The sequence below is a fragment of the Tetrao urogallus genome (genome assembly GCF_951394365.1).
Source record: "Tetrao urogallus genome assembly, chromosome: 7".
In the NCBI taxonomy this organism is placed as follows: Eukaryota; Metazoa; Chordata; class Aves; order Galliformes; family Phasianidae; genus Tetrao; species Tetrao urogallus.
Window position 1 is genome coordinate 4,418,738 of NC_136820.1, and position 17,282 is coordinate 4,436,019.

At 40.6% G+C, this 17,282-nt stretch overlaps 1 protein-coding gene across 1 annotated transcript in view; it reads right to left on the bottom strand.

Annotated features, from left to right (window-relative positions):
• The window catches only part of PDE1C (phosphodiesterase 1C), a gene marked incomplete at both ends in the record, with an annotated part of 281,466 nt that overhangs the window by 223,708 nt on the left and 40,476 nt on the right, over nucleotides 1–17,282 (bottom strand). Inside the window, one exon of the mRNA XM_079538517.1 lies at nucleotides 9,601–9,772. Coding sequence (XP_079394643.1) covers nucleotides 9,601–9,772 — 172 coding nt within the window. The remainder of the gene's footprint in view (nucleotides 1–9,600; nucleotides 9,773–17,282) is intronic.

Below are 17,282 nucleotides of genomic sequence, written 5' to 3' on the forward strand. Positions count from 1 at the left end.
ACAGAGCGATAACTTAGCTTCACCCTCCCCAATACAGAATCACAGGAAACCTGAAGTTGAAGGGACCTCTGGAGAACACCAGTCCAACCACCCTCACTCAAAGCAAGGTCGATTACAGCAAGGTGCCCAATACTGCCTTCAGTTGTATTTTGAATCCCTCCAATGATCAAGTCTCCACAGCTTCTCTGGACAACCTGCATCAATGTTTGGTCATCCTCACAGTAATCGACTGATCAGTTAAATAAATAAAGAAAAGCTGTTTACGTTGTCTTGCTTTCATTTTTTGCCCTCTGCCTCTTGTCCTGTCACTGTCCACTACTGAGTAGAGGATGAATCCCTCTCATGCATTCCCTCATATCAGAACTTTATATTTGTAAGTTTCCCCCAGGCTTTCTTTCCTTCTGGATGAATGCTGCAGCTCTTCTAGCCTCCCTTTGTTTGTCAGCTGCTCCAGTCATTTGATCTTCTTCATGGCCCTTTACTGGACTCACTGCACACATGCCCATGTCTCCCTTGTAGTTGGGTGCCCGGATCTGGATCCATCACACTAATGCTGAGAAGAGGGATTGTCTGACCAACTGGCAACTGACAACATTCTCTTTATCCTGCAAGCTAGGAGGCTGTTGGTCTTCTTCACTGCAATGCTACATTGCTGGTTTGTGGTCTAAATAGGACCGCTAGCTTCTTCTCAGCCAGGTACCCCCAGCACGTACTGGTGCATGGCGTTCTTCCTCACTGGGTGAAGGCCTCTGCCCTTCCTTCATGAACTGCATGAGGTTCCATCCCTTTGAATTGCAGCACACCCGCTCCTCTACTTTTCCTTCAATCTGAGAATTTGCTGAGAGTACAGCATGCTCCATCATTCGGGTCACAGAAGTTAAACAGAGTAAATCATAGTTGCCTGAGCTGTAACACAGCCATTCCAGGAAATCGATCTTCGTGAAACATAACGAATCAATCTGCACTATTCTAAACTTCTCATGAGTTATTTTTGAACGCTTTTAAAAAGAATGAAATATAAGAAATCTGAGGTTCACCTCACTTGAAGTCAGAAAAAAATGAAATGAATTTAAAGAAGAGCAACGCGGTTGACATTCTGCTGCAGTACAAAACTAAGCAGCCTGTATTATGTTGATACCAGTGAGTAATTTCTGTAAGAAATGAGTGCAGCTTTGCAAGCATAAGAGCTGATATGTCAGGACAGCACAATTATTTAGACTACACAATGAATTTCAAGGAGAAAAGAAGAAAAAGTGCAATTTATTTCTGAGAACTGATGAAATGGGCAAATACGTAAATCCAGAGCAACACAAAAAAAACCCCGTGTGTTTCAGGTCATTGCTTGTCAAAACCATCCTGCTCACAAAGTGCCTTGGCAGTACAGAAGTCAACATCATAGCAGCAGAGCAAACAAGCAAATAGTTTAAGGCTGTAGTAATTCAAGGTCTGTAAGCTTCATGGAGTTTTTGTGAAAGCCAACATACATCATTACAGAGGGAATTTGCTGCATCTAGCCCAGGCTGCTTTGATTAACACTATTTGACAGCATTGCTAATGATTCAGGGGAAAAAAAAAAAAAAAAAAAAACTCTGCCAAGTTTATTAGATTTACAACATTAATCAAAAACATGCAAATTTTAGTTTATGAGCAGTTTCGAAATATCAAACCACATACTCAGCTGCAGCAAGTCAGGCAGACTCCACTGAAGTCAACTGAGTTTTATGCCAGTTTACCCCAAACTTGGCTCACTGTATTTACACTTGACACTAATTCCTTTACTCAAGTACTGCTGATATAGCAGGCGATTACATTATGCACAACTTTAAAACAATTCAGAAGGTGAAGAAGCCTTCCAAAGGAGGTGCAGTGCCAGAAGAATCCAATTTTGTCAACATCACATCTTCAGAATGAGTATTACTTCATTATGGATAACACTGTTCAGAATTAGGGCAGACTTAATTATAAGTGCTACGGGAACCTAGCAGGATAACAAACCATCTCGATTCAGGAGCAAATGCCATTGGTGACAGTTCTATGACAAAAATCAATCTTGACATGCAGAGTAGTGGGAACAGAAATACGTTCTTAATCATAGATGCTGCAACTGCAGACACTAACTGATCTAAATGATGCTTGCATGCATCGTTTAAAAGGAAATGAACTTCTGAGGGTTTTCCTTTTTCCAATAAATGCTCTTCAGTAGCTGTTACTTAAAAAAAAAAAAACACATCTTCATGGTTTGGTCCCTTCTCAGCTGAGCTGAGAGAAAATTTGCTCTTACAAGGAGCCCTATTAAGTAAGTGCTCGCATAAAGATGACAAATTTGCAAGTCAAGGAATTTCCGGGCAGCAGCCTCAGGTCAATTTCCACTCTCAAACAACGGCCTTTCAACCAAAAGAAGACAGAAGTTGTTGGGGTTTTTTTTTTTTGCCATAGCAAGATCAGCACTGACAGCAAATTTAGAATACAGACCTGGTTTCAAGACAACTTAAGCCAATTCATAAAGTTTAGATCAATTTATAAAGTTCAGATGAAAACCAAGGAACACATGATAGTTTTAGCAGTCTTGCTGTGAATACTTCAGTAGTTTCAGAGCCAAACATTATTGGAACTAAAAATAAATGTCCCAGACTGCAAACTACAGACACCATGGCTCTGACATCAGCGAGTGCTGAGCACTCAGATGGATAGCGTGATAATTTCCAAATGAGACCTTTCTATTACATAAAATAGTTTCTAGAAATTGCCAGCAGGCAGCTTAACTTGCAAATACCAGATGAAGAGCAGCCATTAGAAAGTTATGTGGGAAAGGGGTGCTGCCAGTTCACAGCAGCTTCACTTCCCTAGATGTTACTAATGTCTGCAAAATCAATGGCAAGCTGGACTGCAAATCCATGGCAACAGCATTTGGGGCAAAACATGATGGTTACCAAAAATCATTTTGCATGGAGCAATAAGAAAACGGACAAAAACGGCCAAAACTTTCATCAGAAATCAGTGACTCAAAAAGTAAGAAACAAAGCAAGGTGTGCAAACAGGAAACTCCAAAAAGCCCAGAGCAACCCGTAGCCTGGCATTAATTGCATTACTCTGGGAACTAACAGCTCAACCTATTGGATAGGTGACACCTGCAATAGGTACAATGATTTCCAGTGTGTCCAAGATAAATATTTAGAATAGATTCTCTGCTGAGTTTCATTAAAGTCAGAAGCTTGTATTTAAATACAAAAATCACTTCTAAAATACCTTTTTCTTATACAAAATGTAGTTCTATCTTCAGATTTGATTGTCATACTCAATTAGCTGGAGCTGAGAATCACTTTTTTCTCCTTCCCTTCAAAGCTCTTCACTTTAAGAAGTGTGGGACATCAATGGAGATTAAGATCTTATGAAACAGCTCCAAGATTATCCTGAGTAATTTTGTAATTCTGTTGTTGTTATTCACTTCAAAACATTCCTGAGTTGTTACTTACAGGTTCTGCAGTCTCAAAACAAAACAAAATCTGTCCCTTACTGGATTGAATTTGAATTCACCACATCCTTTGGGAAAACACCACATCATAACATACCAATCAACTTCACTGCTGTCAGCCAGGCATTTAAAAGCTTGGGAAATTGCTCAGGAATTTCTTTTGAGTGCCTTTTAATGTGTTTGTTTACACAAAGTTTCAGCAGCTGATTAGTGAAAGACTTCTATCTGCGCTCATCACACTCACACACAGCCAAGATCAGAGCCACTATCCCGTTTTCTCACTGGGAATAAAATACAGACTGTGAAAGTCTTAATAACAGAATGAACAACTTATGGCCTACAGGACACATACAGGCTGCCAGGGCAATAAGTCAGACTTACTCCCTACATTCCCTCCTCCCAAGCAGTGTTTAAGTACAGCTCACAGTCTGAAGGAACAGGCCAAGTGGCCCACAGCTCCTTTCCATGGCTATTTTTCCTGGAAGCTGAGCTCTCCAGCCCCTTTAGGTGAGGGTGCCTCAGGTTCAGTTTGCATCAGAAACCCCAGATCCCTGAACACGCACAGGAAGATCATGCTGGGGGCAACCCCAGTGTAAGAGGCAATGACATACAGATACTGGAGTGATAGCAGTCTACCAGGGAGATCAGGCAAGATCAAAGTACCCATGAGATGTCTACTGTTCTGTTAAAAACAGCTTAACTTGATCAATAGATTAAATTGCTGCTAATGGGAAGGCTGAGAATCATACAGCATTTTCCTAAGGAAAAGGACAGCCAGCTTTCTGTCGGGAAGCTGGCTAAAGATAATGTTAACAGGAATTGCAAGGCCTTGCAGACTGGTATTAGTAATGTAAAGACTATTAATCACTTACAGTAGAGATAACTAAATAGTGCACTAAGTACCTCCTTAGCAGGATAAAGACAATCCTTAACTTCATGCATTTTCCTATATATACAACTGCACACTCAAACAATTTATTCTCTAAACCTGCAAGGAATGCAGGGCCAGCAAGCACAAAAAGCTGACCAATCAATCTTATTTGTGCACACACACCCTGCAACAGCCTCGTGTCACACAGACATTTGAGATGCGGGTTGCAGAGCTTGGATTTAAAAACGCCTGCCCTGTGTGCAGAGTGGTGGCTGGCATCATCACTGCCAAGGACTAGGGATGATTTTTAAGCTTACAGAGCCAGAACTGGAAGCCTCATGCAGCTGCTAATCAAATGCTCAGAGTTTATCAAAGGTCAAGATTCAGGTGATGGACATCAGGCAGACATGTATGGTCTAGGAGATACTCTGTCCAGTCGTCTAAGCAGGACTTCTTTACCACCAGGTCCAAGGAATATCAGCTCAAAGTCTTGCTCCTATTTTGGAAGTGGGTTTGTTCCATACCTTTAGGATGTACAGCTGTGCTTGGACACCCACAGCGCATCTGAATTTCTCAGCTTGGGTCATTTGATGTTCCTGATATTTACAGGAACAGAATTGCTGGGCTTTGCTTGTCATCAATAATACATCTATCCTATGAAGAACAAGACTGTGATATAAATAAAAAAAAAAATAAAAAATAATACATAAAAGAAGTTCATTTCTCTTTCAACTGCCTTAAAAAAAAAAAAAACACCTTCCTTCCAGATCCATGTGGATACGTGTGGAGAAAGAGGATGAAACCTTTGAACAGTAACTGGTATAAATCCTTCTTCTCTGATCATCCCCTCTCTGACTCATAAATCTCCATCTACCAAGAAATGAGTGCATAGCTCTCACAAAGTGTAACATGCACCTAGAAAAGAATCACACTTAAAAGAAAGAAGAGAGATTAATGATGTGGAGCCATTTCCTTAATGAACAGAACAATTTTCACTTCCTACTCATCCTAATGAGTATCAATAAGTAACAAGAATAAGCAACAGGTTTGAATAGAACACAGATTAATTTAAGTTTAATGCACATAAAGAGCATTATAATAAGTCTGAATCGAAAAAGATGTTGAGAAAGATGGCTCTCAGAGATACAGCTTACATTTTAATGTTTAGCATGCCCTGATCTGCTGGAGATGGGTGTAAAAACCAACCAGAAAGCATATTTCTGGTTTTGTTGGCTTTTATCAAGTTAAGGCAAATAAGACTTCTCTCCCATTTTTGTGTTTAAAAAAAATTTTTTTTTTTTTTAAAGAACAAAATCTAATTAAAAAATGCAGGCAATAAAGAAATGAATCCTAGACACAGATTTATTGGGCAGAAGAAGGAAGGAAGAGCTTTAGTCTACCTCATATATACACATATATGCACATATGTAGTTATGGCTCTCCTGACTTTCAGAACCCAGATACCAACTGAGGTAGTTGCAGGCAAGCTTTGGTGCCTCCCAGTATCAGAAAGTGACCAGAATCACAGAATCACCCGGGTTGGAAGGGACCTCAAGGATCATGTAGCTCCAACCCCCCTGCCTAGCAGGGCCACCAAACATACACATTTAGATCAGGTTGCCCAGGACCCCATCCAACCTGGCCTTGAACACATCCAAGGACGGGGCATCCACAACCTCCCTGGGCAGCCCGTTCCAGGGCCTAACCACTCTCCTCGTAAAGAACTTCCCCCTAACGTCCAACCTAAATCTTCCCTCCTTCAACTTGGATCCATTTCCCCTAGTCCTGCTATTGTCAGCCCTTTTGAAGAGTTTACTCCCCTCCTGGGTGTAGGTTCCCTTCAGGTATTGATAGGCTGCAATGAGGTCGCCCCGCAGCCTTCTCTTCTCCAGGCTGAACAAGCCCAACTCCCTCAGCCTGTCCTCATAGGGGAGGTGCTCCAGCCCCCTGATCATCTTAGTCACCCTCCTCTGGACCCTTTCCAAAATCTCTATGTCGACCAGGTTCCTCTCCACCACATACCTGGAGATTGATTCTTGCTAAGACTCCAGCAAGGTGGCAGGAAGGAAGACCCCCATCCCTATTCTCATTGATGCTAGCTCAAGCCACCCCAAGTTCCACCTGTCAGATAGAGCCAGCTGGACCAGCCTCCAATTGCAGACCAGCTTCAGCTGTCACACAGACCTGGAACCAGGATGGAAGGCTGAGTGAATGTTTTGGCTCTGAAGAGCATCTGCAGGTCCTCCCAAGAACATTCCAGTGACTCCTACTGGTGGCCACCAGATCCAGCATAGCTGCTGCATCACTCACCACTGCATAGGCACCACCAGCAGGCACTAGCCCAGGTGCTGTGTCCCAGGTCTGTGGACTCAAAATAGTGTTCTCTCCTGTACATCAAAACCAAATGAGTCTAGGAAAAAAAAATCATGACAACTTGGAGCCTTTAAAAATAAGATCACGGCTCTTGTAATTATATATTAGCAAAGAAAGACAGTGGATGTACCAAATCTGTCACGTAAAGTGCACGCCAAGCTAATAATTTCTATGTGTAATTATATTTTTTTCATTGTCAAAAGAGGATAATCCTTCATTCTCAACGTTTCCACCACATTTTCCATGTAAAATTCCAATCAGCATCTCCTCTGCCTTTACTAGACAAAAAGAATAAGTGTCAACGAGAATGGATTTCAAAATCAGTAAGTACTGCAGTAGTATAATTTGTCAAGTTACAGAATTACTTATGATTATTTGCTCAATACAATACTGCAAACAACAAGATCCTGCAAATTCTTGCAATTTGCTTTTCAGGAAGGTATTTGACCTTGTTAACAGCAATTGTATGTTTCCTACTGTCTTAGAGATAGTAAATAAAAATTGTAGAAGACAATTACAAGGCTTTTTAACTAAACAGAGAACAACCACTATACTGATTTGGTGTGCAGAGAGGGGGTTGTTTCATTTCTTTTTGCTTTGTATCATAAAGATGGTTTACTACTGCATGAAAAGTAAGACTGAAAAGACTGAAGCAATGGCATTCTTCCTTTTATGTTTATATCCATTTCAGTCTCATGTCTCAATGTAGCAGAAAATCAAATATAGCTCTCCTCCTAATTGTCCAAGCTACAGAACAATAAGCACTACGCAGTAGAATACAAGATCAAATACCAAAGGTGCTAACTGGGATTTCATGCTGCCTATATGTATTCACATAAAAAGAAATGCAATCACAAGAAGTGTGACTCATTTGACACCAGAGAGACATTTGCTTTTTAACAGTGCATGAAAGGAATAGTATTGCCATATATTGCTTGAACAGCAGTGAGTCAAAAGCAGTAAGGGAACTGCTGCATTTTATGGTTTGTAGCAGTCACGTTAGAAAAACTGGTCTGGTCCTTCTCACCATGAAATCAGTTCTTATAAACCCAGTATTGCCCTCCACAGATCCTGAAGTTCAGCCACCAGGGTTGTAATTATTACATGCAAATCCCAAATGCAATGAAATAGATCTTCCACCAGCATCTAGTAAACAAGAAATAAGGGACGTCTAACTGGCAAGCAACGACTGGCACCCAGACATACCAGTCACACTGTGTCAAGGCTGCACTTGAAGACCAATACACACAGAAGACCCCAATGAATCAAACGTGGAAAAAATGGGACTGCTTCCTAAGTTCCAATTCACATTACAGTATCAACAAGATTTTAAGCTGAATGAAAACACAAAAGTGTTCTTAGTTTTTTCGTGTCTTTCAGACAGTAATTGCAAGGTACTTTTGTCTTCAATTCCTGTACGTGGCTCAAGAACACACAATGCTTCCATTCTTCGTAAAATTAGACAGTTATGATTTCCCTTTATAAAAGTCCAAACAATGCCACATTATACAGTAACTTCTATCCTGATGAAATATAAAGGTTTGTAATGATTATGAAGTTATTTACATTGCATTAGCAAAACTATCTTGCTAAATTAAGTTTTCCAATTCATCAGACCTTATTATGCTACTCAACCTCACTTCTACCAAGAGTCAACCCTACTCGCAGAATCAGATCACGCCATTTGAAATGCCATGACATTATTTTGTCACACAAAATGGTTGAAATTATCTCTATGATGGCAAAGTAAGGACTGCTGCTACACAGAATTCGTTGCGAGAGGAGAAAGCTAAAAAGAGCTCCTGAAACAGATTCGAAATCTCAAAAGCACAGAGTGTTTAAAAGCCATTAAATATCACAGGTCATCATAAAAGGGGGAATCAGGGTTGGCCTGAATCATTTCAACAGGAATATTAAAGAACTGTAACATGATTTAAGATTATGGGACTTATTTTTATAGGCTGACGTAAATTGACTTGTTGTTAATTTATTTTTTTTCCAACATCAAACAGTATAAACAAGATAACTGGAATTACTACCTCATATAATGACTTCAATAAGAGCCTTCAAAATAACAGTTATACAAAGAGAAATAAGTTTGAGAGACTGAGTTACAAAAAAAATAAAATAAAAATCACTCTAACAGAAATTTATCCAAAACAAAAAAAAAAATCACTTCATGTTTGCACACACGTGCGTTGATTATGAAAGAAAAGTCAAACATAGTTTTCAGAAAAAGCTGCTAAAAAGCACTTGGAAAAGATCCGTTTTGCCACACATTACTTCTGGGCACACCACTGCTCACGGTTTGGTCAAAGACCCACTGCAAGCACACAGCTTCTCCACTTAACCTTATTTTCAGAAAACATGCCAATAAACATCTTTATTGACAACTTTACATCCACGCGATTAAATGAGGGAAAAATCCACAAATTGATCTCTCTCATACTTTACAACAGCAGCAATCGCTCGCTTACAAGCTTACCAGAAGCAAATTAATGGACAAAACAAATTAATGCTAGACAGTTCTCAAGACATTACATTAACAAAGAAAGGTGCAGCGCTCCCTCGCATCAGTAAAGCGCCACCTGACCTGAAGTGCAAGCTTTCATCACTGAAACACTTCCAAATTAAACAGTATCAACCGTCAAAGACATCTTCTATATGCTTCTTGTCCATAATCTTTTAAGAAGGCTAATGAACTCTGAGTAAAACCACACGTCCAGTCGATATTATTTATGGACCTCTCTTTTCCTCTCCTGTTTCACACAAAGCTATGCAGCACTGCAGGATCTTTCAGAATTGATTTCTCCTGCAGACACTGCAAACAACCTTAAAAACATCCTCTCAAGCATACACAGTGTAAAAATCATATCCTTCAGACCTGAAAGATGCTTTCACCAAGGCCTCGGGACTGTCCACAGGTGGCAGCTCATCTGCAAGGATCTCTTCAGGAGGTCTAGGGTCACTGATGATGGTGGGCTTCGGCCTTTCCTTGAGGTTGCCAGTCAGCCCACCAATAATGGTGTTCCACAAGCAGTTCTGTGATTTAGACCCTGCAGAAAGAGAGTGGAAAAGGAAATCAACTCGTGTTCTCTGGTAACCCAGCAGTCTAGAAAATAAAGTCTTCTTTGTCTGTTATCTTTTCTGCCTTTGCATCATCACACTTTGCAGTTAGGCCTGAAAACCTGAAATAAAGCTCAAGGTGGAATTATGTTCTAATATTCCTGTCACTTTAAAATCCAAAACCGTAATGACTCTGTACCAGTTTTGGCTAGGATAGAGTTGGCTTTCTTCATAGCAGCCCATATGGTACCAGGCCTCGGATTCGTGACCAAACAGTGCTGATCTCACACCAAGTTTTAGCTTTTGCTGAGCAGTGCTTACACAGTGTCAAGGCCTTCTCTGCTCCTTGTGCTGCCTCACCAGCAAGAGGGTTGGGGTGCACAAGGAGCTGAGAGAGAACACAGCCTGGACATCTGACCCAAACTGACTAAAAGGAGATCTCATGCAGCGTGACACTGTGCTCAGCAATCAAAGCTGGGGAGAAAGAAGGAGAGAAGGGGGACATCTGGACTCAGGACTGTCTTCCCAAGTAACCACTACACTCCTGCTTTCCTGGAAATGGAAGAACACAGGAAGCTGCAAGTGAACTCTGTATTTTCCGTTGCTTGTGTGTGCAGCTTTTGCTTTACCTATTCAACTCTAGCTCAACCCAGAGATATTCTCACCTTTATCCCTCCAGTTCTGGTAGAGAGTGAGCTGTGCAGGGATTTGCTGTCTGCCCGGGTCAGAACACAACGGCCTCCCAAAGAAAGATCTGGTTATAGAACAAGTTTCATGTGACAATGAAAAGCTCCCTCTTCACATTCTGCTTGAGCTATAACTTCACTTGTATTGACATGGCAGTATCTCAAATGAAAGAACAGAAATCCAAACTGAACAATCAATACAATATGAACTGTTAACTTTCACTGGCTCAAGTTAATGAAGTTTAATAATTAGGACTGATATTAGAAAAGGTATTTACTTTCTATTGAAAGTTCAGCTTTTTCCAACAGACATTCAAATGCCAAAACAGATCTGTGGATAAACTGTTTACATTTACTTAGAAGTGTCACCGGGTGCCTTGTGCTTATCACTCACAGATCCCACCCTTGTCTGTAAATGTAGTTTCATTGACAAAATACAGTTATTATCCTTCAGTCAGATCTCTTTCTGCCTTTGGAGAAGAGAATATGAGACTTCCATAAAGTTCAAAAAAGCAAGCTTCATATTTTCAAAATTTTCCAAACAGCTTCTGAATAAATTAGGCACTTCTACAAACCCCACTGATACTACCATACTGAACACCTGCACATATTCTAACTTTAAAGCATTACAGAATACGTGCAGATGGGCCAGCAGTTTCCAAAAAGAGCAGTTAAGTGCTGAAATACCAACTATTTCAGTTAAGAGACTTTCCACAAGCATTAAGCTTACTGGATTCCAGGCTAGTAGTAAGACAAACCACCTCATCTGCTGGTCATTCTGCATGGGCATTTTATTGCTGTGCAAAACAAACAAACAAAAAAATCTGACAAATGGGATATTTCTGAAGTCAGCAACTGATTTTTTTAATAGCAGACTGTAAAGGCAAGACTATCTGGAACTCAGCTGTCCAGCAGAGCAGCAAATAATGGATCTAACATATATGGACTAAACATACTACACACGAAGTACGTAAAAGATGAAACTGCTCTGATTAGAGAAATTACTATCTCATGCCTGTATAATCAATGGATATCAAGATGTTACAATTGTATAATCAGTAGATATCAAGATGTTACAATATAATCAAGAGAGTTAGGCAAAGTGGACAATGATAACAAAAGAGGACAAAATGGGAGGCTTACCCTTCAGCTGGGCTCACCACAAAACACCAATAGAGGCAATCTCCAGAAGAGATCCTTCCCCACTGGTAGCCAGCTCTTCAATAGGTCTAGGAGGGGTGCAGCCAGGCTCCACCCCTTCCTGCAGCACAGGTGAATTGCCTTCAGCTGTGCTCCTCTGGCTGACTCATGGCTTGCCTCAGGTGATCAATCAGAGGTTCAGGCCGTGACTCAGCAGTTCCCATACACATGCCTCACCAGAATCCATTACAAGAAAGCATTCTTTACAAGCAACAATATCAGCTGCAACAAACAGGCAGTAGCAGCAGCAGTAGTCTGCTAGTCGTCTTATGTCTTCTTTTCACACAGCCAAAATGGCACAGATATAGAAGAAAAAGGAGAGGAGAGAAAGAAGAAAAACAAGAATTCATGTTTATCTCCTTCTTTCCAAAATACTTTTCAGAATATTTTCCAGATAACAAAGAAAGCTTGATATTCATGCTTCTCTGCTCTTAGCTATCAGCAGCTATTTAATACGCAAAGACTACAACTACCCAAATTTACAGGTTGCCTTGGTGTCCCATGCCAAGTCCTAACAATGGCTAGAAAATTAATAGTCACACCAGGTAGTCCAAAGCCAAGTAATCTGTATGCAGCAGCTGCAGAATTGAACGCAGCATCAGCACGTCTTTATCATTCAAGGATTTCTGATGCTATGCTACAGTACTGCTTCTGTGCTCAGGGTACCACTCAAATTTCTCAGAAAATCTGTTTTATTTAAATAGGTAAGCATTTGTGGTCCCATTTCATCGGCAGAAATATAGAATGCAAGATGTTTAAATTATGTGATGGACCAAACAAGTCATCTGCGATAGAGCCAAATGTACTGTGATTCCCTATGATTTGTTGAGAGGACTATCTCTTCTGCACAAGAGTAGCATACGTTGGTCACAGATACAGTCCACAAAGAAAAACAAATTGTCATCGAGCCACAAACACTGCACACCACTCACAGAAAAACGGAACTGTTGCATACTACTGAAATCATGTTTTGTGGAAATGCAGCTCTCAAGCCACATTCATAATTTTGAGACTTTCTCCTGCATTTATTCCAAGGGATCTGCTGAGCTTCCCAAACCCAGAGTTCTTTATTTCCACAGATCTGTCTTTTATTCTATACACCCTCCAGCTTGACAGGTACAGAACACATTATCCATTTTCTGCACTTATTGGATGCAAACAGCTCACAACTCGTACTACCACCAAAAACTCACAGCGACACGTTAGCAAACTCTTACTGAGTTTTTTACAATGGGATTTTTACAATGAGTCTTACATTGTCTTCCCCTACATCCTTGTACACAGCCCCAACCCTTTTCTTCCAGCACAGAGGTTCCTTCAGGTAGTTCTTTTCTATGATTTGATCTAGATAAACAGCTCTCCTGAAAAATGAACATCAACAAATCTGCCAACTAACATGAATCAACTAGTTTTGTTACAGCAATGAAAAGCCACGTTTAGCCTACCCACAGTTATAGTGTTTTGCTTAATAGGCCTGACTGACCAACCATCAGCCAAAAGCCTCCAGCTGCCCTGAATGCCTGATGGACCTAAATCCCCACAGCTGCAACTGTTAAAGTACTGACGGCACAACATGGCTACCAACAAGATAACACAGCGAGATATTAGGCACGTTCACTGCTGCTAAAGGAGTAGTAACCTCTTAACAAAGTCTGCTGAATGAGCAGGAATTTGATGTCTGAATGGGATACTGACTGGCCCTAGCATCTAAATGAGTAACAACTCAAATTTAACTTCTAGTCCTTGTGATAAGTCTGAACACTTGCAACAGTTCTTTTCCCTCATTTTATTATACCCTTGGTGAGCTAGGGGCAAAAGCAAGATAGATTTAGGTGTTATAATTTAAAACACAGAACTCTGCTTAAAGAATCTGTGGTATATTTGACCTAGTAGATGTTAAAATACTTTCACTATCACTTTCAAAATTTTAGGTACTATTAATTCAACTCAGCACGTACCTACGATATTAATGTTCCTGCTTCAGCAGGGGGATTGGACTAGATGATCTGTCGAGGTCCTTTCCGATCCCTGAGATTCTGTGTTTCTGTGATTTCCCTTCCTTTTCAAAATAGTTCCCATACTTATTTTCCTTCCTATTCCAACAGTTATCGTCCCATCGTGTCAGGACCGTGCAGTCCTTTTTCATTGTACCCTATATGTCACTATGCTTTTTGAACTTTGTTTAGCTGTTAGTTTTTGTTTGTTTGTTTGTTTAATCTGCTTATGGCATGACTCGCCTCAAATCCATTCCAAGTTGTATATTTGTTTTCCAATAAAAAGTTACCATTTTCCCATCCTGTTTCAGTGCACCCTTGAATTATTTACAAGATTTGTTCAGTGCAGTCGCTGCTCCGTGTTTCAGTATGCAGCAGTTTGATTTGCTCATGGCTTGGCTGTCTTAAGAGTTTAGAAGGTGAGAACTTAGACCTAACCTCTGCTTCTCTATTAATACTGCTGACTTGAAGATGCTTTCCCACTGGTAGTTTAAAATGTGTTTTACAGTCTTCTCTGGAACCTGGTGCTTCAATATACTTACTGTACTGTAGTGACTGTCCATGCCCACTATCTGTAGATACTGTGAACTGGATATTGACTTACTTCAATAGTTAACCTAAAATTAAAGTGCCTTCTTCAGTCAACTAAACCTGCTTGCTTTTGTTTGTTTTTCTTTTTTTAAATAATGTTTTTTTAATCATATTTGATGTATTTGTACTTACAGAGAACATGCAGAATTAGGACACGTGGTCAACCTGATTGCAGAAATACTTAAATCAAGTGTTCATGGTCACTGATCTCCAAAGGCACAGCTTCTAAAGGACTGCAAGTATCTCTGTTCTTCCAAAGGAGGCTTTGTCAAAAATGTTTAGATTACCTGCATCAAAATGCCCTAAGTTGTTGTTTGTGCAGTTGGATTCACGCAGTTCACAGAAGTCAAATATGGCAGTTAGGGTTTACCTACTACAAAACGTGTGACTGAAAAACCACTTACCCAGCACTCATCCTGTGGTCTAGCATCCTGGACATAAGATATTTGCTTTTAACTGGTGTAGGATAAAGGAGAATTTGACAGGGCACCAGAATCACCATCTGAGATTCTGAATTTTAGTATTACTGGAGGTGTCATTTCTAGAGGTAAGAAATGCAAACAGGAGCTGATAGGAAGTTGTATTTCCCAATTCAGTGTCCTTCAGCAGCCTGCATTTTAAACCACAGACTTCTATTACAACTCAGCATTTGGAAGTGTCTAGCTTAGAGTAAAAAAGAAAGGGCTCCCAGACTTCCAAGAGACTGCCTTGGCCAAGATGAGTGCCATTCATACAATCAGTGGGTAGAGACAGTGGATGGGTTGAGAAGACAACCTTTACACTGCTGCTCACAATACAGCATTTTGTCACTGGAATCAAAACTGCTCTCTCTGTTTAATGTAAGTGTTCAAATTACTGATATCTAAATGAAATGCTTGATTTCTAGGTCAAACACTGAAGTCTTGTTTTTAAACTATAAATTGGTGGTTGTAGGCTTTTTTTTTTTGTTTTCTGCAGAACGGGAGAAGTATCTGTTCAGAGGTATAGGTGGTAAATAAGTGAAAAGTAATGGCAATCAGCACAATTTTAAAGAGAGGAAGTACCATCTGAACAGGAGAACACTTGTATGTGTTGTACAGAGAGGCTGTGAAGTTTCTGCATGTTCAAAATTCAACTGAGAAAATGCTGGGCAAGTGATTCTAGCTGACCTTGAGTAGGATTTTGGACTAAGCAATCTCAAGAGGCCCAGTACAATGACTCTAGAGTCACAGTGCCTTCCAGCTTTGTAGGACTGCTGTGGTGTGCTGCATTTGATGAGAACAGCCACCACCTGAAGGAAGATAAGCAATTGCTGTTATAGCCTGATAAATAGCAATAGAAGTCTTCGAGAAGGACTATAGCTATTAAATAAGGTGACAGCAGCAATGAGAAGATACTACAGCAGCATGTCTTCAAGACTGTGAGAAGGCTGTGAGCTGTCCTGAAAATACTTCCCTTATCACTGCAGTTGTGGATTTTCAGTGGAGGAATATTTAACTGGATAAGGAGCAGGTGAGCTTGCTGGTTACTAAAATACAGCCAATAAATTGAGGACAGTTCATGGATAGAGTTTCCCAGAGAAGCTATGGATGCCCCATCCCTGGAGGTGTTCAAGGCCATGCTGGATGGGGCCCTGGGCAGTCTGATCTCATGGGTGGCAACCTGCCCATTGCAGGGGGGGTGGATCTCAATCATCTTCTAGGTTTCTTTCAACGTGAGCCACTCTGTGATTCTATGATGATTCTTTCATAAGCTAGTTGGATTCTCAGCCTGACTCCAAAATCACTAAATTAAATTCCTAACAGTGAAAGTCTGCTTTACACTTTGAATGATTCTCCTCCTTCCCTACACTGTTGTTGTGGTTTTTTTTTAATGTATGTGTTCCCCCCTGCACTTCATTTTCAACACTCCGAGCACCTTGTGGCCTTGATCTCACCTCCTCCCTTAATCCCATGCAGCACTAGGTTGTAAAACAAGGCCTTACAATGGAGGTTTCTCTATTTTCATTCACCTGACAGCATCCACTAGTCCGTTCTCTTCCATGTAATGCAAGTTAGTCCTACCTCCACAAATAAGTCCTGGCAGCCTTCTGGAGAGCCAAGATTAGAGCAGTAACAGAACTTGTTTGCTCCTGGGTCTCAGACTTAAACTCTACAGACAAACACCAAAAAACAATAATCCTATGAGCAGCCAATCCAAACTAAAATGCCAGTGCAGTTTACAATGACGTGACATTACAGTTGATGTACTAGGCAGGCAATATTCAGCATCTAGTCCTCATAACCTGAACACCTTGGAACAAATGGTACTTGGGTTGAATCTCCCAACCTTATAGCTAGAATTCAGGAACCATAACAGACAAAAGCAAAGCGATAAAGAGCTCAAAACATCCGCATTTCCATTTACATTGCTATCCTTTGTGAATTCCTTCATCATAAGCATTTTCAGCATTCAAGCAGCTGAATAACAGAGCCCTCTTTTAACCTTCATGGCCTGAAGCATGAAGGAAAATAAACCCTAAATCAGGTATACGGAATGCGAGTACAATTTTCTTAGTCCTGCTCAATCTGTTCCATCACGTCATAACTCACTACACGTGGCAGATTTACAGCCACAATCATTTCGTCCGTGCCCTCCACGCTAATGCTTGTGTGAGGTACGGTATGTCCCCAGCGCCATCCTGTGCCGATGCGAAATACTGCACCGGGACGTCAATCCCAAGGGCAAGTGCCCTCTTTTCATGATGAGAATGAGATTTTCTCGGCTAAGTGCTCACTAAGCATCATGAAATTTCATGCGTTATAAATAGGATTTCCTATCTTCCTCCTCTTTCCTATATATTTCATCATATTTTTAATTATCCGTATGGTCAAATTCATGCGCAGTTGGTGCTACGGTAGCAGATGCGTCCTTTTGTTCAAACCTGGAGCACTTATTTCAAAACCCAAGTCATATATTTAGTTCCCAACCCTGCCACGTGACGTAAATGGTGATGAACTATCAGTATGACTCGAATACACTTTGCACTGAATATAGTATGCAATTTCTAA